General features: G+C 34.7%; 1 protein-coding gene across 1 annotated transcript in view; it reads right to left on the bottom strand.

The window, feature by feature from the left end:
- LOC145669022 (sodium-coupled monocarboxylate transporter 1-like) overlaps window positions 1–25,116 on the bottom strand; it is a 130,010-nt gene extending 104,894 nt beyond the window's left edge. The window contains 3 exon segments of the mRNA XM_081737361.1: window positions 22,116–22,181; window positions 22,863–23,022; window positions 24,911–25,116. Of these exon segments, the coding sequence (XP_081593487.1) occupies window positions 22,116–22,181; window positions 22,863–23,022; window positions 24,911–25,116 (432 nt within the window).
- Between the last annotated feature and the right edge of the window lie 400 nt (window positions 25,117–25,516).

Raw genomic sequence — 25,516 nt, 5'->3', positions numbered from 1 at the left:
TAGTTGATCACTTTTCGTCTTATTATTTCCAAGTTTCAAGGACCATTGCGCCCCGGCTAAAAATAATTTTAGATAGTTATAAATTCATGTTGTTATCTACTGACAAAGGATGCATCTTTTGCCCTTTATTCACAATACAAAATAGTCTACTTTCAACGAAGATTTGCTAAATAGTTACGTAGTAAACGGAAATTGATTTGCAAATTCTCAAATTTAAAACCGGGGCTAAAACTTATTTTAGAGAATTGAAATTTTCTATGGTAAAGTACTATGAGGCAACTTTTGCCCCCTATCCAAGTTCGAATTTCGAAAAAAAATTTTGCTCCACCCTACTGTACATCCTACATTTACCGGTTGAGAATTTACGTGTCATCCGAGAGCAACTTTTGAGGGTAATGAACCTTCGAGTTGAAGATAGTACCGAAGGAGAAAGAAGAATGAGGTAACCATCCCATCAGAAACGTAACCACTACAAGTATTTGAAGGCTAATACAGATAAACCATTACGGTTCAGTGAAGTAAAATCACTTACTAAATTTAGCGGTGTACCGGAAGACAAACCTGCGAGGAGGTTCCTTGAAAAATTTAAGGATGAGTGCGAATTAATGGGCTTAAATTATTATCACACATATTATTGCCACCTTGCTTAACCTGGTTTAAGGCCAATAGGAGTAGTCTTCGTACCTATTCTGTCTGTAAGAACGCCTTAGTATCCAATTATGAAAATGATTTTATGCTAGCAAATACGGATGCCTTGTTGAGAACGAAACTATTCAATCCCAAGATCCATAAAAGCGTTACCGAATTTGTGGTCTCTACATATAATGAATTAAGATCATTAAATCCGAATCATCCTGAATCCCGAATCATTGCTTCCACTCGAATTCTATTACATTTTATATTACAACAATTATTAATGTCTGCGCAGTGTATCAATTTTAACCATTTGATTATGCTTGTTCAAAATTATGAATGTCAATCTGCAGTGCAAAATGGTAATAGAGGGCAGGATAGAGGTCAGTGTAATTCTGGCCGTAATCATATACAATATGCTCCGGTTCGCAACTTAAATATACAACCTGAAAGTACGTCTAACTCGTATTGCTATAATAATAGAATAAATGGCCACAATGTTACCGGTAATCAGACGCAACCTAATCGCAAAAATGGAAACATGGAATTTTAGAAATAGTAATCGGAATTTCAATAGGAACAATAATCATTGCTCGTTTACACGAAATCGATTTACAGATAGCAGTAATTGCACTAACAGAAATCCGAATGCTGCAACAGTGCTTAATCGCCAAGAAAGTACTCAGGATTGCGGAATAAAATGAAATTTAACTGAAGTTATGAGCCAACGTAATTTAAACTAGATTGTGCTGATGTGGAAGGGGTTGAATCCACGTCAGCGTTAAATACTTCTAATCAAGTTTCTGATTATGGAACTAATTTAAAGTCTTTAGATACAAATATCGTTATAAATAGCAATTTGAAACGTTAGATGAAAAGAATATTTAATATGTTCTCCTATGATTGCAGAACGCAATATTAATCACATTATGCGTGTTTCATGTTATACAGTATATTTGAAAACTTTTTGTAATGCGTGAATTCTTGCTTTTGCGTTCTTGCTCTATTCGAATTTTATGCAAATAATATGAATATTAAAGATTAAAGAAGATATTTTTAATATAAACGTATGAAAGTAATGCAAGCTATGTAAAATTGATGTCACGTAGTTCATGGAAGAATTACGAGTATTGAAAATCAAATTTATACGTTTCCCAAAGAACTTTGATTTTAAATGTTATTATGGATTCAACCTTAATTTATTCTTTCTTTAATATATTCATGTAATAATTACTTTTTGTTTAAAATAATGAAATTTTCTTCAATTCGTCAGATTACAATTTGTCTACATGTATATTAACATACTTATTTATTATGCCCAAAGCTAATGATTTAAATTCTTTTTAATAATTAACCTCTTTATGGCCCATAATGGACTTGAATTAAAATATTGACCGTATTTTTTAACATGCCTTGTAATCGGCGATTTATAGAGTTAATTATGAAGAATTATAATTAGTAATAATAATTTTTGTGTAAAAATTATGAAACATATATATGAATTATAATATGTAACATACATTGTATATATGAGGGTCAATTAAAATGTTTAAAAGCTATGTAAAAGTTAACGGTCCAGAGTTCTTTTCCTTTTATTGAATCATTAAATAAAAGAAAAGTCCGTCGAGCGCCATAATATACAACAGTATGTTGAATATTTTATTTGTAATAATCGTAATTTACTTGCAATTTTGGGTCCTAATGTATTTTAAATATATACTAGGCACATTCTGCTAATAGAAGAAAGGAAAGACCAAGAAATAGTATATTTATAATGTTAATATATAAAAAAATATTTAAATGTTTTTATGTAATCTAATCTCGATGTAGTCGTCATGACAACAACAATTAAATAGAATTATTCAGTTAGTTAGTTAAGCAGATATCTTAGAAATTTGTGTAGAAAGTAAATTGTACGGTTCTCATTTATAATTATTAAAAAAGTGTACAAAATAGTAATTTTGTGTGTTTATAGGCTCAATATTAACATTTAGGAACCAGATTTATAGTTATAGTAAGACTATATAAGATCCTACAACTTAAAGTGGTATCCGAACCAGACAAGCTCTATCCTGGAATTGAATCTGAGTCTTGCGTTAAGGGCGTGTACACGAACCATATAGGCATAAGACTGGTCATCAATTGATTAGATTCAATAAAATAGTGAATTTTGCGTAATATTTTGATACCATGAGAATGTCTTCCTCAGATAGAAACTCAAGACACTGTTCAATCTCTAAACCAAACGATGGTTCTTCTTTCAAAATTTCTCTGGAAATCCTTTCTCATTTCTTCTGTCGCATTCTCTATTTTCACTTGTATTTGCTTGTTCACATGCTAACTACACAAAAGCCTCTTCTCACGTATTTTAATTCCCATTCTCTTAAAACTCGTCTCTTCAGCTGTTGTTAATTCTTTCACTTTATTCTAGGTACTGCTGCTATTTTCTTATTTATTTCTCTTTAGTAGTGATGAGCAAACGCAAGACCAAGACCAAGACCAGGGTGGCCTTGGTCTTGGTCTTGGTCTTGCACACCCAGTCTTGGTCTTGGTCTTGGTCTTGCTTACAAGAGTCTTGGAACTCTTGCATTTAAGAAATCTTATGCTTTTCATAGGTAAATTTTACTCTCGATATAAGGGATAATAAACTGTACAATGCGCCAATAGTAACGGAAATAAAATGTATGTTTCCAAATGTAATATATTTTACATTAATGTAACTATGATGATAGTGTACAACGTGGGTGATGACCTTTATTTTTTAATGTGCCCACGCTTCACTACTTATAAAATAAATCAAATCGTTTCTTATCTTTTTATATTTTTTTTTAACAGATATAACACTCCCTTGGTTCCCAAACTGGGGAGGCTAACCCATGAAAGAAAATCAAGACGGTACAGATTATTCAAATACCATGAATTGCAAAATTATTTTTACACTCTAAAGGCGTCAGATTTTTCTTTTGAACCACGATTAGCTAATCCTTGAATTAAATAAACTTTCAACTAAATATCGAGATTTTCTTTTACTCATTCCAATATGTACTCTATGTACTGACATCGGTCATTGTCGATATATTTCTCCCCTCCTCCTGCCCAAGTCGCGGTGCTGAATTTGGATTTAAACTGTATCAGAGGTGTCACTGTTTGTCTCAGAGACTCCGAAAACTATGGATTCGGCACTAATATCGGTCATTTTCAATAAACGTACATATCTTCTCCTCCCCCGTGTTGCGAGACACGGCATTGAAAGTGTCATCGTTCATCTCAATGACCTCGAAAACCATGAGTTCCACATTGATAATGGTCATTTCCGTTAATTTTTATATATTTGCTCCTTCCCCTCTCCCAAGTTGCGGTGCTGAATTTGCATTTAAACGAAATTAGAAGTATCACTTTTCACCTTAGTAACGCCGAGAACTATGGATTCGACACTAAGATTTGTTCTTTTTTTACCATTATTATGTAACATCCCCTCAGGAAAGTTATGGAGCTGAATGTGGTAGTAAACGATGTCGGAAGTGTCAGTAGTCAACTCAGCGACTTCGAAAACTATGCATTCGACAATAATATTCGTTATTTTCGATCATTTTTATTTATTTTCTTTCCCTTCTGCCCGGCTACTGTTGTATGTTAAAAAAAGTCAAACAAATGTTATAAATGTTCAAGTGTTGGTAACACTGATAAATTGGTAACTATGCCATCTGGTGACAGTTTTGAACGTGAAATTCTGTAGATACGGTTTACGTCAGAATTCAGGAAAAATTGAAACTGGTCGGACCTTTTGACCAACTGTTGTTAAAGTTATAATAATGGTGTATAATATTCATCCGTAGTTGACAACTAATTATTGTAATTTCCGGAATATAACTTTGAGTTAAAGATCTAAATTTGGCTGAGTCTGTTCTACGATTTTGCTAATTTTGAGTTAACTATATCTTTAGAATCTGTAATAGACCGTCATTCAATTAGACAATTGTAACCTGAAGGTCAAATTGCATTAGTCATCTTGGATATTCCAGCTTTGTCATAAAAGTTAAAAATATATTTCCATATTAGGAATATTACATGAACCAAAAATTGTTACTAGAATTTATAATTATTAATTACTGAAATTTCATGAATTATAGTTTGAGCTCTTGGTGTAGTTGACTACTGGAACCATGATTTGATTGTTATATTTTTTGTAAGCTGTTGTACCGATTTTTTTGATCTATTCAAAAATAATAATTAATACTAAATTTAAATACAGGATACTTGTTATTCAACCTAATTAATAATTAGAATTTGGATACTCGTTAATATTTTTGGTACGTGGAAGTTAGAAGCTGAAATTAACTAATTTAAAACCGTCTATTCAGATCATAGCGTAAATTAAAAGCTGAGTGCTTTTACATGTTTATATGCTGTCTTTATTTTTTTATGTTGATTACTCTCTACTATAATATTGGGGGTGGTGAATTGTGACCCTGACCAGTGACGATGCGATATAACGATTACAATATTTTTTTTAAACGCACGTTACACATGATTTTCCTTGAATTCTCTCCTGCCAAAAAGTTGCATTTGTTGAAAATAAAATTTTGTCTATGGTTGTAGTTATTTATTTGATATGTTTGAAATTGTGAATGGTAGGATAATCTAAGTTGGGAGTATCAGTGTGGAACTACGATTCACCATATTAGAAATACTACTAATCAAAAGCGATTCATTTTGGCATAAGTTGTATCTTATAACTTATATTATCTAAATTGTAAGAATGCAGGTTAGCCGAGATTATCCGATTAGGCAGCAATTGCATTTAAATTCTTTCCCAAATGGCGATGGAGAGATAGTGGAACCTTATAATTCCCTTGATTGGGATTTATCATTTCTTGAAAATAGAGGAAATGTTTCCATAAACGCTACCTTACATAGCACAAACCCACTTTTATCTTCAACTTCGTATCAAGAAATACGAAGAGAAACACATTCGTCCTTGACTGATAATGCCAATAGATTACCTGTCGTTGATAACCATTTGGTTGGTCAAGGTCAGTTACCTGTGCAAACAGGTGTTCAGGGCGAATACTCAAACCCGTTCTACGATACTCACGAAGAAAAAGAAAGCAATGGTGCTTTTGTTCCACCAGCTGGTTGTGCTGGATTAACTTTACGTACGAGTCTTTCAAAGGTGACTCAGTCAGCTGCAAATGTTAGCTTTATAGAAGCAATAAAAAGTATTCCACATTGTGATGGTTCACGTTATGAAGAATTATTTAAATTTTTGAAGGTAATATATTATATTAAATCCACTTTGTTATATCCCGACGAGGTCTTATATTTTTCTGCTCTATCTCGGACTTCGGGTAAGTTGCATGCGAAGTTGATCAGCGAGTTTTCAATTACAAACGATTGGTTGGTTATTTGTGTTCATATACTTAATGACATGGTTTCGGTGCTGGGTAAACGAGAATTACGAAATAATTTTATTGATCGGCTACAATATCCTAATGAAAGTGCTTCTGAATATATTAGGGAAATACACCTTTGTTATGAGTTGCTGGAAGGTAAATGTCCACTAGATAATATAGCTATTCTTCGGCAAGTTTATTATGGTTTAAATCCGCAATTTAGGTACAAACTATTTCGTGAAAAATACCAGAAAGTTGGCAAACTTTATTGAGTGCAGTAAATCAATATGAACTTTACAAAAACGATTTGTTGGTTTATAAAGGACTGACATCCGCTTCAAGTGTTAAAGAAAAGAGGCAGTTATAGTGCTATGTTTGTGATGGTGCGCATTCTTATAAATACTGTAATGTAAGGCGGACTGTTGGCGTGGAAACATACATGGGCGTGAGTGATCGGCATCGCTCCTCTACTCGTTATGTGCATTCCTAAAATCAATCCCGGCCTACTAATAGTGATCTTGTGGGTGAAGTTGGTTATGTAAATAGTGGTCGTGGGGAAGGAACTTCTAATATAAACTGTTCTACCAGAATAAAAACTTCAAAAAAGGGGCAATTGATGTCTGAGCATAACACTGAAAAACAACGTAATATGATATGTATGGGGCCCACGAAAGTGAAATCACGGTGTGATTCAAGTGTTGAGGAATTCATGAAACCTTCAAGTTCTGAAATTAATAAACAGTATCCAGATACCACTTTACGTCAAAAACATATCGTTGCTGTTTTTGTTCAGGCTTTTGTTATGGGACAAAAATATTACGGTGGTTTAGATAGCTGCAGTACTATTTCAATGGTAAATAAAGAGCAATTTGAATGTTGGAACTCATGCATAACAAAACCTATAACTGTGAAAAGTGAAACTTTTACTGGTGTTGGTGTGGATAATAAAACTTTGACATTAAATTCATATGTGGTGTTACCTATAACTTTCCGTAGAAGGGTATATAAGTTGAAGTTTTTTCTTATGCCTCATTTGGGTCCAGTTTTTATTGTGGGCATAACGGAACTTAAGCAAATTCAGGGAAACTTGGAATTGGTTGCGAACAAACTGTGGTTGAAATTAGAAGGACAATTTGCGCCTTTAACTTATTCGCCGGTAGATTCAATGAGAGGTGGGGGGTCATAAATTTCTCCTACTTATCCAAGGAAAGACAACGATGATGCTGGTGATTGTTTTGTTTTTTCCAGCCAATTTCCGAAGGGGTCCTTGTCCAGATGGTTTGTTGGAGAATCAACATCCAATGTGAGTGGCCCAATGAGTAGCAGAGTTGCCAACTGTACTGAAGGAAAAGTACCAAATTCTTTACTGCAGAGTGGTCTTGGGGAGAATAGCTGTACAAATCCTCTGATGGTAGATCCAGTATATTGGAACAAGACAATACATTGCAAGGGGATGTAGATGAACTTGTTAATAATTATTCTGACGTGTTTTGTAAGAAAATAGGGAAGGTGAAAGGTGTTAATATCAAATACGTGTTGATAATGAAACACCAATTAGGAAAAAGGCGTATCCATTAAGTAAACAAGATCAGAAGCATATGGATATTATTCTAGATGAATAGTTAAAAGAGGGCGTGATTGAAAAATCAGATAGTGAATGGTGTTTTCCAAGTTTTTTGGTTAATAATAAATCAGGTGACAAAAGATTAATAGTTAATTATCAGGATTTTAATTCCCGGTTGTATTTAAATCCTCAATACACTCCTAGGATGGAGAATATATTAGCTGAGATATCTAAATGTAAAATAAGATAAAATCTTGATGTCCGGAGGGCTTATCTACAAATTTCTCTCACTTAAAATTCTAGCAAATACACTGCTTTCATGACTCATAGGGGGCTGTTTCAGTGGCGTGTTTTGCCATTTGGTTTGGCAGCAGGTTCCCATATGTTATCAAAAATTATAACAGAAATATTGTATCCAATAAAACATTTAGGAATTGAGTGGTTCTTCGATGATATAATAATTTTTCAAGATACTATAGATGAACATAAGCGTGTATTAGAATTGGTATTGCAGGAATTCAGAGAAGCAGGGATAACGTTATCTTTAAGTAAGTCAACCTTATTTCAGATTGAGGTATCGTACCTTGGATATGTTATTGATGGAAATGATTTGTATCTAGATCCCTCTAGACTTTAAATTATTAAGAATTTGCCTCCCCCCAAAAATTGAAGAGGTTTGTTAGCTTTAACAGCGTTTTTGCAATATTATTCCAAATTTATTCCACATTTTCAGGAAGTTCTGGAACCTATTAACCGATTAAGGTCAGCAAAAGTTGAGTTTGTATGAGGTCCTGAGCAGCAAGCGGCACTTGATAAATTAAAAGATTTATTCGAGACTCATATTGTATTATGTTTACCTAATTTAAACGGTAAGTTTGTAATTAGTTCAGATGCATCAACAAAATCCTTAGTGGAATGTCTCGAAGAATATGATAGTAATGGAGTGTTACGGCCTATTGCTTATTTTAGTCGAAAACTTCGTCCTTATGATTTAAATAAGCCTATATATTTATTGGAATTAATGGCCTTGGTTGAATGTATGGAACAATTTAAAATATATTTACATAATAAATTCGAGGTACGAGTTGATCACCAAGGATTGGCATAAGCCATACGAAATTTAAAGAAAGTAAAGAACTATGGAAGTTTATTATATCGGCTATTAGGGTTTGATTTTGAAGTCAAACATGTACCTAGTGTGTAAACAAGCCTTCAGATTTTATTTCCAGGGTGCATGACACGCAGATGTTCCAGTCAGTTGATTTAGAACCTACTTGGAAAGATGAGGTAACTAATATGTGTAAAATTAATTTGTGCTTAATGCCATTTGCGTCTCAGGCTGTGTTTACACACCAGAGAAGGGATGAAGAATTGATGAAAATAATTGAGCAATTAGAAAATAATTTAGACGTAGATGGATATAAATTGGTTAAAGGTATATTATGTAAAAAGACGAAGGCTATTAAAAATAACTATAAAATTTGTATTCCTAAGAGTTTGATAACATCTATAATTGATTATCATCATAATAATATATTACCGGGTGCTCATGCTGGAACGCAGAAAAGTATCTCTAAAATCTGTGCAAGATACACGTGGAATGGAATAATTAGGGACATTAGGGATTATATTTCAAGGTGCAAGGAATGCCAAATAAATAAAAGTACTAATAGACAGTCTATGGGACATCTTATTTCTCAATATGAGAAAATTCCGAACGCCCTATGGTATTTTGATGTATGTGGGCCATTATGTGAATCAAACTCTGGCAAGTACTGTCTCATTGTTGTAGATTCTTGTACTAAATTTATGTGGTTAGAGCCTTTTAGAATTTTAAGTGCTAAAACGGTACGAGATAAGCTGTATAAAATTATGTGCCGATTCGGATTTCCCCATTTGGTTTCCCATGATAATTCGAGTCTCTTTGTTTCATCTTTATTTCAAGATTTTCTGTACGGACAAGGAATTAGGGATATTTGTATATCTCCGTACCACGCTGCTTCGAACGCATCGGAGCGTTATTTGCGTGTCTTGAAGGATTGTCTGAAAATTTATTTCCGGAATAAACAAACTAAGTGGGATCAGGGTCTCCATGAAATTGAATTTTCTATAAACTCAGCAGAACATACTGAATCAAAATGTTCACCAATGGAGCTAGTGTATGATTATAATGTATGCGATCCCCTAGATGTGAAATGGGAAATTGATAACTATGAAATCAGACAAAAGGACAAAAAATTATGGGTAACAGCTTTAGAGAATTTAGAAAAAGCTTGGTACCGTAAGAAGAGAGAATATGACAGGAAAAGATATCCTGTAACATATCAAGTTAATGATAAGGTTTTAATAAAGTCCCAATTTAAATCTAGTACAGCTGATAAGGTGACTAAATCATTATGTCCTAGGTGGCTTGGCCCACTCCAGATTTTGAGATTACTTACAAGAAATACGTTACAAGTTAGATCAATTGAGAATCCTAATGATGTAAGAAAAGTACACGTTTCTATGACAAAAATTTATCGTGAACCTAGATTAACTGTTAATAATTAAGATCAAACCAACTGTAATTTCGTTTCTGTGGATCAACTGTTTCTAGTCAGAATCTTGAATTAAGTAAAATAAATTTAAGATAGAATTACACTAATTAATAACTTGGTCAACATTTATTTTAAATATTGTATGAATGTGATGTTAATATATTTTTTTGTATTCCAGGCCTGGAATGAATGTCGTGTGACTGTCCTTACAATATGTACTTCGTGTATTCAATTTGGATTGTAACCTGTTTGCTGTACGCAAGTTTTGTTGTCCTGGTAAATTATTCATTTTGATGTTGTTCTGAAACTACCCGAGCTGCTGTAATGTAAGTCATTTTCATTTTTATTATAAAATTTTGTTATTACTTCAGGAAATTAATAATTATAATTACATTGAAGGTCTCCTATTAATGGAAATTATTTATAATTGGAAATATTATTTATGTCAATCAGTATTTCGGTCTTTATTGGAATTGTTATTATAAATTATTTTTGATTTTTTACTCATGACCTTATATTACTAATACAGGGATATGCTAGGTGGGGCGAGTCTGATGGATGCTCGTTAATTGAATGAGATTTTGGGGGATTTTTTTTTTTTTTTTTGCTTTTAGTTTTTACTTTTATTTGGTGGTGCATGAGAGAATGAGTCTGGTATTAGTAGTTGATGGTGAAGTAGGTGTTGATGTTCAAACCAAATTGACACAAGACTGCTATAATCAAAATAATTTATAAAATAAAAGTACAACTTTTATTTTGTGGGGGCCTCTCAATGTTGTTGTATGTTAAAAAAAAGTCAAACAAATGTTATAAATGTTAAAGTGTTGGTAACACTGATAAATTGGTACCTATGCCATCTAGTGACAGTTTTGAACGTGAAATTCTGTAGATACGGTTTACGTCAGAATTCAGAAAAAATTGAAACTGGTCGGACATTTTGACCAACTGTTGTTAGTTATAATAATGGTGTATAACATTCATCCGTAGTTGACAACTAATTATTGTAATTTCCGGAATATAACTTTGAGTTAAAGATCTAAATTTGGCTGAGTCTGTTCTACGATTTTGCTAATTTTGAGTTAACTATATCTTTAGAATCTGTAATAGACCGTCATTCAATTAGACAATTGTAACCTGAAGGTCAAATTGCATTAGTCATCTTGGATATTCCAGCTTTGTCATAAAAGTTAAAAATATATTTCCATATTAGGAATATTACATGAACCAAAAATTGTTACTAGAATTTATAATTATTAATTACTGAAATTTCATGAATTATAGTTTGAGCTCTTGGTGTAGTTGACTACTGGAACCATGATTTGATTGTTATATTTTTTGTAAGCTGTTGTACCGATTTTTTTGATCTATTCAAAAATAATAATTAATACTAAATTTAAATACAGGATACTTGTTATTCAACCTAATTAATAATTAGAATTTGGATACTCGTTAATATTTTTGGTACGTGGAAGTTAGAAGCTGAAATTAACTAATTTAAAACCGTCTATTCAGATCATAGCGTAAATTAAAAGCTGAGTGCTTATACATGTTTATATACTCTATTTTTTATGTTGATTACTCTCTACTATAATATTGGGGGTGGCGTATTGTGACCCTGACCAGTGACAATGCGATATAACGATTACAATATTTCTTTTTTTAAAACGCACGTTACATTACGGAGCTGAATTTGGATTGAAAGAGCGTCGGAAGTGTCACTGTTTATCTCAGCGACACCCAAAACTATAGATTCCACCTTAATATCGGTCATTTACGATCATTCTTTTACCTGTCTCCTCCCCTAAACTGCACCGTCAAAGTGATATGACAGAAACCATCTCAAGTCCAAACCTCATCTATATTTAAAATTTGATCGAGATCGGTGAGGTGTTTCAAGAATTATTAAGTTATATATATATATATGTTATATATATATATATATATATATATATATATATATATATATATATATATATATATATATATATACCCCTGTCCCCTCCGCCACCCTAAGGTTCTAACATCAAAATGAAAATCTAAAAAACTATCCAGTCCCGAACCTCATACATGGTAAAATTTGATTGAGATCGGTTTGGTTATTCTACAGTTATTAAATCTCAAAATTAGTCACTTGTATTTTTATTTATATTGTTTTTTGTACATCTCTCCCTCCTTCTCCTCCTCCCCTAGTTGCTCCGTCATTCAACTGGCAAATAACATTCCAGGCTTGAACCTCACCTATGTTAAAAATTTGATCGAGATTGGCGTCTGGTTCAAGAGTTATTAAGTTTTATTCAATATTTTATAACTACCTCTTCTCCGCTCCCCTAAGTTTTATCGTCAAAGTGAAATGATGAAAACATTTTCAGGCTCAAACCTCAGCTTAGTGATCGAGATTTGACCGATTAGCTGGACCGTCAAAGTGATAAGACAAAAACCATCTCAGGTCTAAACCTCATCTATATTGAAAATGTGATCGAGACCTATGATGTACGGAATTACCGATGTTCAATACTACATATCACTTTAGTTTTGGAAGAAGAAAACTTCTAATATGCTCTGGAATGAAATTAGGTATCTAGATTAACATCCAGCAATTATGCTTCAAGGCTACGGGAGACGGTAACGATGAGAAATGACTGAAATGGTGGAATGAAGAAAGTAGGAAGCAACAGAAAAACACCGAGAAAATCCACGCACACATTGTTTGTCCACCAAGAAAACTCACATGGCGCAAGATGACACCTATGTGGCTTGGAAAGGAGCAATATCTACAGAAAACGCGAACAACCAATTCAGGAAACGGCATACTCTAGCTATATGCTACAGGTTCAGATCGACTCATACGGATTGCATAAACAACTGAAAACACATTCACTCCAGCAGCATCTTTACTGAAGCCAAGAAATCCATCCCCTTCTTTTTTTAAATTCTATTAAAAGAAATCAAGTAGTACCGGTACCTGTGCAAGACTCTTGCGTAAGAGTCTTAGTCTTGCAGCTGTGGTCTTGGAATAGGTCTTGGTTTTGGTTTTGGTCTTGCATCGGGATTCCTGGTCTTGGTCTTGGTCTTGGTCTTGCATGCAAGATTCTTGCAAAAGCTGGAAGACCAAGACTCTTGCGCTCATCACTACTCTTTAGAATTCTTTTCTGCTAATGCCTCATGCTCCATAATGTTTAACAATTCATCTACATATTATCACTAATCCTATCATTTCTTTTATTCTGCTTTCTTCTTTTAATTTTCTTATGGGTCTAGGTCAAAACCCCCACAGCCAAAACCCCCACAGCCAAAACCCCCACAGCCAAAACCCCCACACTCAAGAAATGTCAAAACACCCACACAAACGGTCATAACTCTCACACAAATGGACAAATCTCCCAAACGCACGAACGGTCAAAACCCCCACAGCCAAAACCCCCACACTCAAGAAATGTCAAAACACCCACAAAATCGGTCATAACCCCCACACAAATGGACAAATCTCCCAAACGCACGAACGGTCAAAACCCCCACAGCCAAAACCCCCACACTCAAGAAATGTCAAAACGCCCACACAAATGGACAAAACAGCCACACATAGCAACGGTCATAATCCCCACATAAATGGACAAAAATCCCACAAAATCGGACAAATCCCCCACACTCTGAAATGATTGTCATTTCACGTCTTTGTTGCGGCTCTTTATGGCGCCCAAGAAGAATAGTTGCAACATCAGTTTAAGTGGAATAAAAAATGTTATTAAAAAGTACAAGGGCAATACATGAGTATGGGGGTTTTGTCAATTTGTGTGGCAGTTATGACTATTTCTGCATGTGGGAGTTTTGTCCATTTGTGTGGGGGTTTTGTCCATTTATGTGGGGATTGTGATCGTTGCTATGTGTGGCTGTTTTGTCCATTTGTGTGGGAGTTATGACCGTTGGAGGTTATGACCGTCTACCAGTGTGGGGGTTTTGGCTGTGGGGGTTATGACCGTTCGTGTATTTGGGAGATTTGTCCATTTGTGTGGGGGTTATGACCGATCGTGTGGGTGTTTTGACATTTCTTGAGTGTGTGGGTTTTGGCTGTGGGGGTTTTGACCGTTCGTGCGTTTGCGAGATTTGTCCATTTGTGTGGGGGTTATGACCGTTTGTGTGGGCGTTTTGACATTTTTTGAGTGTGGGGGTTTTGGCTGTGGGGGTTTTGACCGGTTCCCTTTCTTTATAATGATTCTTTATTCTTGTTCCGTATATATATTTACATAATGCGTTATTTGTATTCCACGGTAATTATGTTACTTAATTTCACTTTCACGATCTTCCTTGGTTTCTGTAAGTAGGTAACATCATTATCATTGCAAACGTTGTTGTATTTCACTTCTCTTCGTATCTTTTTTCATATATTTATTATTTGCAATACTTTCACTACATAATTATCTCCACATCCTTACCAAACACCTATCCTAAAAAATAGAGTTTCGTTTTTCTCTGTAGTCACCTCATTTCTTTCTTTCCTGTTATTCCTCTCGTATATATTCTTCTATTTTCCTTCTGTAGTGTGCTGTCAGCGCCATGTCAAATTACCGCCAAAATGTTTGCCACACTCCTTAAATAATTAAACAATTAACGTCCATTATCTTTGCTAATTACGTATACAATCTTATTTTTCTTAAAATCTTAAAACAGGTAAAAGAAAAGAACAGAAAGATGTTAGGCATTCTCCTCGCGCTGATTCAGTTCCTTCCAGCTGTCTTTATTTTTTCTTAGGATGAAATATTGTGTCTATCCCATCCTCTTTCAGCCAGCTGACTGTCTGCTTCGAGAGGCAGTTAAACTTATAACCTTTCTCGTCTGAGAAGATAATATTTTTCTTTTTATGAGAAAAGTAACAGATTCTCACATTCGTTATCACAGCTTTAAATAAATAGAAACGACAGGAATATATCGAATTTAATTTAAAATATCTTTGAGTTTTACGTCCCACGGTTATGCCGGTTAGACTAAAGGAGACGGTGATGATGAGAGATGAATGAAATAGTGGAATGAAGAAAGTGGGAGGAAACGGGAGAACAACAAGGAAACCCACGCACACGGTGTTGAATTTAATTTAGTTTACTAAAAGGTTAAAAGGTTATTTTTATTAGGCAGCAATATATTCTTTAACACTGACCAAAGTTCCATTTACTTGCAACACAACCACAAGTGTTTTATTATAAATTTGATTATTCACTCTGTTTTTGACATTTTCGTAATACAAATTGTAATAGCCCTTAAGTTATTATTTTTACAGCGCACTTGTAAAGTTTGAACTTTTAAACTCTATAAATTTTATTGGAAACGTAATGTGTCTAGCGGGTCATGGAGTAAATAAAACTGTCTTACTAAATTTTACTTTCTGTAACCAGACGTGACTCTTTGTACACATGAGGTCGAATGTCAACCTCCTAAAATGTTATCAGGTTCTGTATAAAAATCATCTCATGTAAAGGAAGCTTTTAGGATACGCCCTCCGCCTGCTTGCGCAGCCGCAGAAAGTAAAATTCATTTTCAGATAGTTGAAAATCCAATCAGGTAACACCCTAGCTAACCCCTGTATTCACATATCCCTACAATCGTGCCGTGCGAAATAGATAAGGGTAAACAAAATCCGAAGGCACCCTGTCTTTTAGTTAGTTAGTAAGTTAGAAGGGAAGAGAAGGGGAAATTACCTTTTAGTGTCGAAGAGGCACGAGCTCCGTGCTCGTTGCCGCCTACGGGGGAACTCCATCGAACTTCAAGACGTAGACGTACTGTCCGCAGTCTAACGGGGAACTTACGCCGGAACGTTGACACACCAACTTCAAGTCCGTTCTTCCGTCGGGAAAACTTTTACATTGTTGACTGGGACTCATTGTCTGTCACAGCACCGACTTCTCTCAGAGAGTCGTTCGAATTCCTACTCCGAAGGATATCGTGTATCTCTTACATCCTTCACCGACCTGTGCTACTGTGTTGTGACGGTAATGACTGTTAATTCCATCATACGGCGTATGAAACAGTACCCTTCCACCACGGTCGCTTCATTAAGACTTACCATCTATGAATCTTAAACGAGCAGTGCGAGTGTTATCGCCAATCCATTCATTAGTGCTCACTTCAACTGTACAGAACCATTTGTATAATTGTGAGTATGCAGTCAATCTAGAACTTAATTACTAGTAACCAGACCCTATCAAATGTGAGAACTGGCTCTGCACTGATCTCTTAAATATTTTTCATTAACTCTGACTGTTTGTGTTCCTGAACGCTTCCTAGTGCAATAATAGTTAGCCTGCGCTAATACTGATTTACATAACTCTAAAAGACCTCATGTAGGAAGTCACTTGTGTTGTATCAATCCACGGACTTTTTCCAGCCAACAAATAAAACTCTTTCTAACTCGAACTTGCCTCGTTTACGTCATGTAAAAAATTCTCAATACTTAAACTAAAACTAACTAACTAACTCTATGGCCTATGGAACCCGGAGGTTCAGTGCCGCGTTCACAAAAGCTCTCCACTGACTTCTATCCTTAGCTAATTGCATCCAGTTTCTACTTTGTATTCCTATCTCTGCGAGATCCATCTTAATATTGTCCTCCCATCTGCGCCTAGGTCTTCCTAATGGTCGTTTTCCTATGGGTCTACCAGTCAAGACTTTGAAAGCGTTTCTACTTTCTTCCATTCTAGCTACATGACCTGCCCACCTAAGCCTCCTAGACTTGACGACCCTAACAATGTTGGGTAAACCGTATAAACTATGTAGTTCCTCGTTATGAAGCTTCCGCCATTCCCCATTCTCGTTCCTCTTGGGTCCGAATATTCTTCTCAGGATCCTGTTCTCAAATACTTTCAGTCTATGTTCTTCCCTCAAAGTAAGCGACCATGTTTCACAACCATACAGAACAACAGGCATGATTATCGTTTTATATATTTTAAGCTTCGAATTCCTCGACAGAATTCGCGACGACAAGAGATTTTGAACCGAATAGTAACACGAATTCCCTGCTTTGAGTCGACATTTAATTTCTTCGTGAATATGATTTTCGTCTGTTAATATTGATCCTAAATATTTGAAAGTATCCACTTTATCAAAAGCATTATTTAATATTTTAACGCCCCCACAATTTGCCGTATTACGGTCCCGACGCACTTCCATGTATTTAGTTTTCTCTGCATTTACTTCTAAACCCATGTCCCTGCAAGCGTTTAATAAGATCTCTGCATTTATTTCTACTGTTCTCCTATCATCCCCTATTAAATTTACATCATCAGCATATGCCATAACCTGGTGAATGCCGTTCAACTCTAGGCCCTGGTTGCTATCTTTGATTTTCCTTATGGCGTATTCCAGCACAAAGTTAAATAATAATGGCGACAACGCATCTCCTTGTTTCAGGCCATTTTCGACGTGGAAGCTCGTGGACAAAAATTTTCCTACCCGGACTTTACTTTGGGATTCACTTAAACATATCTTAATTAATCTAATTAGCTTTCTCGGTATTCCAAGTTCTGTAAGAACGTTGTATAATGTTTCTCTCCTAACCGAGTCGTAAGCCTTTCTAAAATCAATAAATAGTTGATGTACCGGGGTATTGTATTCCCACTTCTTTTCGAGTATTTGGCGAATGGTAAATATTTGGTCGATAGTTGATCGATGTCGTCTAAATCCGCACTGATAATCTCCAATAATTTCATCTGCGTATGGGGTCAATCTTGCTAACAGAATATTTGAAAGGATTTTATAGGATGTTGACAGAAGAGAAATGCCTCGATAATTATTACAGTCAGTTTTGTCGCCTTTCTTGTGAATTGGAACAATGATTGATTCTTTCCACTCTTGTGGCAATTCTTCCTTGTTCCAGATAAGGAGAATGAGTTTGTGTATCTTGTTCCACAATTTTTCGCCTCCAGCTAAAATTAACTCAGCCGGAATTTCATCTACACCCGGAGATTTGTGTTTCTTCAATTTCTTTATAGCGGCTTCCACTTCTATTCGATTGGGTTCTGGAATATACGGTTCTGCGGTGTGTATCTCCTTTTCTCCACGCACATTAGTTTTTGGCTGCGTGTTCAGCAAATCGTCAAAGAAATCTTTCCATCTATTTAAGAGGCTATCCGTATCGGTGAGAACTGTTCCGTCAGATTTCTTTAATATATAAGCACGAGGTTGATAGCCTTTCTTAAATTCGCTGATCCCCTTATACATGTCCCGAATATTTTTATTTTTACTATTATCTTCAAGTTCCTTAATTTTAGCTTTCAAAAAATCCCGTTTCTTTGTTCTAAAAGTTTTGGAAGTTTCCCGCCTGATATTTGCGAAATTTTGTGTAGTTGTTTCATTCGGATTTTGTAACCACCGTAATTTTGCCTGTTTTCTCTTCTCTGCTAGTTTAATGCATTCTTGGTCGAACCATGGTTTCTTCCTATGTATTTCCGCGCGTCCCAATTTTTCTATTGCTGAACTTTTAATGCTACATCTAATTTCAATCCAAGTATCATCAACACTAGTGCACTCCGAGTCTTCTAAAACCGCGAATCTATTCGAAACTTCAATCTGGTATTCCTCTCTTACCTGGCTCTCTTCTAATTTCTTTAAATTAAATCTCTCCGTTTTCGGACATTGAATATTACCTTTATTCAACGATAATCTCTCCCGTATTATAGCTACTACCAGGTAGTGATCAGTGTCACAATCAGCCCCTCTAAACGATCGGACGTCAATTATGCTACATTGTCTTCTTCTATCTACTAAAACGTGATCAATTTGATTATGTGTTTTTCCGTCTGGTGATGTCCAAGTGTATTTATGAACGTCGCGATGTGGGAATTTTGTACTCTTCACGATTAGGTTCTTGGATGTTGCAAAGTTCACGAGTCTAACACCGTTGTCATTACTTTCCTTATGCAAACTTTCGTTCCCTATAATCGGTTTGAAAATATCCTCTCGTCCTACCTTCGCATTGAAATCCCCTAATAGAATCTTCATATGGTATCGCGGGAGTTGATCAAATATCCGTTCCACTTCTTCGTAAAAACTATCTTTTATATCGTCACCCTTATCTTCAGTTGGAGCATGTACATTTAAAACAATAATATCACACCACCGTCCCTTAAGAGTAATAAAAGAAAGTCTGTCAGTAACAAATTCAACCCATTTAATTGCTGGTAATATTCGTTTGTGAACGAAAAACCCTGTTCCTAACTGGTGATTTTTATTTCCTTCCCCGTAAAAGAACATAAAATTTCCGGAATTCTCAGATCCATTTCCTTCCCACCTAACTTCCTGAACTCCTACTAAGTCCATCCTGTATTTCTCTAACTCACTCGTTACAGATTTTAGCGCGCCTGCCCTATAAAGACTTCTAATATTCCATGTTCCAAATCTCATGTCCATTTTCTTTTGCTGATGTCGTGCCAAGTTATCAGTCCTTGTCCGAGGCTTTTGTGAATGTTTCTGAACAAGTACCTTTTTTTACAGGATGAGGGTGTTAGCCTTACCCAAACCCCAAGCTGGAGGACCACTCCTAGTCGTCTGTCCGCGACTGCTTATTCAGTATATTCGCAGCTAACCTCTATATCTAGAGGCCTTCTCCTCGATCCGCAACCTGAGGACGCGCCATGCCGTGGTGACAGGAACCCACAACGTCTCATACATCGACGTGGCAATGTTGTAGTCTACTGGAGAAAGCAGACGACCTGTAGAATGAAATCCCGTTGGATATAGTTCTATTTGGGAGCTGCCGTCTACCATTCGTATCACCTCCATTCCATCATCGATCCAGGAGAAGACCAGCTTGTGCGAAGTTCTAATTTTCCGAAGTTTTCTAGTTCTGTACGGAGCTCAGTGACGACATCGTCTTACACGAAGTCCTGACCACCGTTCTTCTATGCTGCTCTTGTATTTTAGCCGCTCGATGTACAAGTGAGTAAATTATAACAATAGTGTTCTTGAGTGTTTTAAGTGATTGTGCTACCTGGTGTGTACGAAATGGCTACAGCAACGTCAAGGTAAACCAGAGTCTTCCCATCTCGACTTGGAGTACCTGGGTGTAGGAAAAAGGACCTCAGTTGGGTTGCCACTGTTTCTTTAATATTTTCATGTACCTATCATTTGAATTTCTTTCTCCATCAAATCGCTTAACTGTTAAGGGGATCACCTCGTAAGTAGTTTCAAAATTACTTTGAAACCTTTTAATTGCTTTGTTATCGCTTATGTAAATGTTGACAGAGCGAATCATAGCCGCTCCTCTCTTTTGGTGAATTGTTAATTACATTTGATTTCCAAGATCTCTTTTAATAGTAGCGATAACATCTTGTTTAATAATAACGATATAATGTGTTTTGATATGATAATTGTTAAGTATTCTAAACGGGCTGATAGCAGTGGCATTCTAACTCGCTGAAGCCCACACACTAATATTAACAGTTTTCGGAGATCTAATTGGACTTATTGTTTAAACGTTAATTTATACTACTCATAATCATGCATTCTCTTGCGTATTAACTCCACTTGTCTAATGAGACCGCCTCACTCTAGTTATCTGTATTGCTTCAGGATCCTAACGCTGTCCCCTTGACGAGTGGTCATTCGATAGCCTATTTCCTTGAGATGAGAGTTTGTGGGCGTGACACTTCCTTCTTTCTTATGACGTTTCTTCCCGTCTACTTCAGGAACTTGTTTTACTAAGGCTTCTTTTCTTCCTTCCTTTCTTCCTCCGACACTTTAATTATTTTGGTCGTATTATCTCTATATCTATATTACATTTTTCTTTGAAACTTCAATTTCACTACACACTATTTTCAATATTACCCTGGTAGAAATCTTACTTTCTTTGTTTTTCTTTTTATTTCGTTATTTTTTAAAATTATTGTTTCTATCATATTCAAAAAATAGTTTTGTTATTGCTCTTTACTTAATTTCTTACTTTTATTAATTTTTTTGTGTTCTTTCTCTTTTTAAGGAATTTATCCATTGTTCTTTACCTTTCTGAATGTTAGAAGAAAAGAACAAAAGTTGCACGAAGTCTGTCAGAATGCGCAACATTATGCATGCTGTTTTTGTTCACTGTAGATATTCTAGAATTTTGCTGCGAAATATACAATTGCTATACTTTCCAATTTAACATTCATAGTGTACTTTGAATTTTATAGTGATTTTTCCTTATATTTTTACCAACAAAATTGAGGAAAGTAATTAATCGTATTAAATATTTACAACGAAACCCGTTAATACTTTCAAAACGAAAAGGAGGTGTGTGGTTCAGTGGTATGTCGTTCGCCTCTAGTGCAAAATATCTTTGGTCCATTCAAACGAGTGTGAAACTAAATATGAGAAATAAATTTCATGATGAAGTCCGGGATATTGCCGTTTTAGCTTTCAATATAATAGATTATGGTGAATCTTGTACAGACATTAGTTAAAAGGATATTGTAACAATATCCTGAATTTTGTAGAACTTATTTTCAGAAAAATACGTATGATAACATAAATACATAATGGAGATACAGATATACCCAAAGATTTTTTCTTTTACCAATGTTATAACCATAAACATTTGCAAACGTGGTATTGTTGGAGCAGAACTATTTCCATAGCCTGGGAAATAATATAAACAAGCCGAACTAATTTTTGGCGTCTACTTTTAAAAATGTATCACAATATGTAGCTATTCGGTATACTTATAGTTCATTGGGGTATTCTAATGTTAAACAAAACATGTTTCCAAGAAAAATTATTGATTCTTACTCTCATAACGGCACAAACAGCAGACACATTTTTCTGTCCTGCAAGAAGATACCACAAAACCGTACATTAATCGATTTTATTACATTTTGTGGACATGATCTCACTTACTTTTATTATTGTTATTGTCTTTTAGGTATTCATAGCAACCTTGAGTCATTTTCAGTGACCCATGAACAAAATTTATCATTTGGTAATGAATAGAACTTTTCAAAATCTTAATCGAAATACATACAACTCTCTTACCATTTTCAAGACAAATAACATTTATCCCAGCTTCCTGACTGTTCTGTTGAAACGCCTCTCCAAATACTGCAATTAGGAGAATATCTAAATATTAACAAAGCTTCTAACATTGTTTAAATATTATGTGGTGAATTTAGTTAGCTTCTTTAACTCTGATGTTTAAATGTTAAATATCCACTACAAATTTGATTGAGATCAGTCGTGTGGTTCAAGAATTAATAAGTCACAAGCATAGTCACTTTCATTTATATATATATATATATATATATATATTTACAGCGGAACGATAAAACTCTTTTTCTAAAGCAGTGCTCATTACTTTCATAATGAACCCTATATATATATGTCTTCCCCTTCCCCCCTACAGTGCACCGTCAAAGTGAAACGTTAAGAATTATACCGGGTTGAACCAAATCTATTTTGAAAATTTAATCGAGGTTGGTCTAGTAGCTAAAGAGTTATGAAATCAAACGTATTAATTTTCAATTTTATACATTAGACAATTTTATATATAAGATTAGACTAGATTAGAAGAACGGTTAGAAGACCACAATTAAGTTGTAAATGAATGTAAATGCTAAAATAAATTAGTGATACGGACTCAATACAATATTTGCATCTAAGTTTCGTTGTCTGCCCAGCTGGAGTCCGAATAAACTCAAGATTTTGACTGGAAAGTTAGGGAAAACTAAAACAAATACTTACATTTTTAAAAAAGATAATGTTGCTGTAAAGAGTGGTACCTACCTCGTAGGACGATGTAATTTGCTGTTTGTAAAACACTGGTAAATAAATGAAAGCCATTGTTAAACAAACAAGAATTTCTGGTACAACTATCATCCAGTGTTGAGTTCCAAATGTATACATTTCAGCAGGAATGCCCAGAAGTGCAATACCTGATACATAGCTGAAAATAGGAAAAGCATTTAATTAATTTTCTGTCTGTAAGTGAGAAAAATAATTTACGGATTTTTGGTTCGTCTGTGTGAGACAGAACTCAAAAGTTGCTAATTAAATTTTTACTTTAACGATTCACAACATTTAATATCAGTTAAAGCCAGTTATTCTGTTTTATGGACAGTACCATACACATGGTGTAATGGATCATAGTACCATCAAAGGCATTACTTCCTGTTTTAATAATGTAATAAAGACAAACGATTTTTTAACACGGAAATATTGTGTAAGATTTGGTTTAAACCAATATCGATGCAGTAATTATCATGTTCATCTTCACACACAATTCCCATGAAACCAATTAATATAAGGTTTCCGTGATCATTACGGGAATAAGACCTTAGTTCAAGGCCAGGACACCTTATTCTTTTTTATGTTGAAAGTGATTTAGTATTACAAAAATATTCGGTCATCTAAGGAAAAACCTACAAAGAAGTGTTGTTTCAGATAAACGAGGGGTTTATAAAAATAAGTTACCCTCAAAAAAATTTTCGGTCCTCTGTTTGCCCCGCTAATCACTGTTCAAACTGTTAAATGAGTTAGAAATTCTAGAAAGCCTTTTTACTAGACTCATTAAAGGATTTACTTTTTGGAAAGTTGTAGCTCCTAACGGGCAAATATTCTTCACAAATAACTTTTTTATATAGTTCTTGTGAAGCTACGGCTCAAAAAGTTGAGTATATGGAATTAGAGAATGGTAAAGTTCTAAGATAAACCCAAATATCTTCAAATTCACGAAACCAATCAACGAACAGCCCTCGATAATTACAAACAATATTCAGGCTATTCTTGAGCGTCATGAACTATTTCAAAAACAGTGCACTGTTGATTAGATTTAAGTTCAGAGCCCCATCCAGCAGCAAGGCAATATGAAATGTGAAACTACAGGTTAACATCGGACTCAAAATATAGAAGCTTCCGCCAGGAATCGAAAAAGGGTCTCCTTTATCAAAAGTCTGTACGGGTTCCCCATAGCCATGATACTGTGTTGACAAATAAATATTTTCGGCTTTTGGTCTCATTTATTTTATTTATTAAATATACTATATTTACCAATTAGCAATAGACTTGCTACTCATTTTCATTTTATAAAGATAATCAATTTTTTATTGTCTATTATACTAAACTTTCGTAATGAATAAATTCAACTCAACGCATTGTGGTATTGTATTAGATTTTTAATTTATAGATATTTTGTTCTTATTCTGCGCAATATTTTTCACTTTATCGTGTACATTCTAGCCTAGTTTTAAGAGTAATAATTTCCACTATTGTGTCATAGCATTCAAATTTCTTAATCACCTTCAACACCAATAAGGGTATCAGGGACGGACTAAGAACAAGACAAGCACATACACCAGCAATAGATTAGATCGCTGAGAGGAGGATCAGGCAATAAAAGCCTTGTGCAATCACAAAACTCATAACTATGTTTCACTTCTTAACGAACGTAATGTATATTCACACATCTGTTTGTTTCTGCTATGTAATATATTATTAATATTATTTATAAATGTGTAACACAAATACAAAAATATATAGTTCATTTGTATGATGGGGAGACATGTCAGAATATGAATTTCCTTTAAATTACCAAGAACTAAGCTATGGAACTGCTCTTATATTGAATGACCCAATTCTAGAGAATAAGCATGTTAACTTGAAGGGAATTCTTGTATTGACTAAGTAGCTCATTTTCAATTCTTATTTACCAACCAAAGAATTGTAGAACGTAGAATATAATGCAAAATATTGCGTATTAGTGAATAAAAAATAAGAGACGTAGTGCTTGAATGATTGCTTACTATGCACATTATACCTTTGAAAAAAACTCTTACCTTGCAATTAATGATAAGGAAATGGGAAGAATACCCATCGTTTTCCCTCCCAACAAGTATTCCTTTGTAGTGTTTTGTTTCTGTTTTGCAAGGAATCCATAGTAGAGTCCAATAACACCTGATAAACCAAGCATTCCTCCAAACACAGTGAAATCTAACCAGCCAAAATATTTGTAATTTTCAATCTCCTCTTCTGTTTTATTCATTTTTACTAAAACAAAAAAAGTATCGAATGATGTATTTACTTATCCATATATTCATAATTTTGTTTAATTTAATTTATTAACTAACAGGTAACAGACATGGACCTGTCATCCGGACATCCGACTCAAAACTAGTCCATTAGATAAACATAACAAAGATATGTTCATGCACAAGAAATTTGGAGCCATGGACAACGGAGTAAGTCCTTGGGGACCATTAACCCTGTTAGTATAAATAAAATCGTATACTTGCAGTGAAATAGCTATTGCATCAACAGTCATGGCTTATAGTTCATTCCCTGCAGCACTAAACAAGCTTTCCAGACATGCTATGTTTTGGAGCCCATAACGTACTTGAACAGAGAAAATTAGGAGTATGTCGGAAAAATTACAAGTGACTACG

This window comes from Thermobia domestica, chromosome 13 (genome assembly GCF_964235325.1).
Source record: "Thermobia domestica chromosome 13, izTheDome1.hap1.1, whole genome shotgun sequence".
Lineage (NCBI taxonomy): Eukaryota > Metazoa > Arthropoda > Insecta > Zygentoma > Lepismatidae > Thermobia > Thermobia domestica.
The sequence above is the reverse complement of the archived record's forward strand: the minus strand, read 5'-3'. Positions and strand labels throughout refer to the sequence as shown.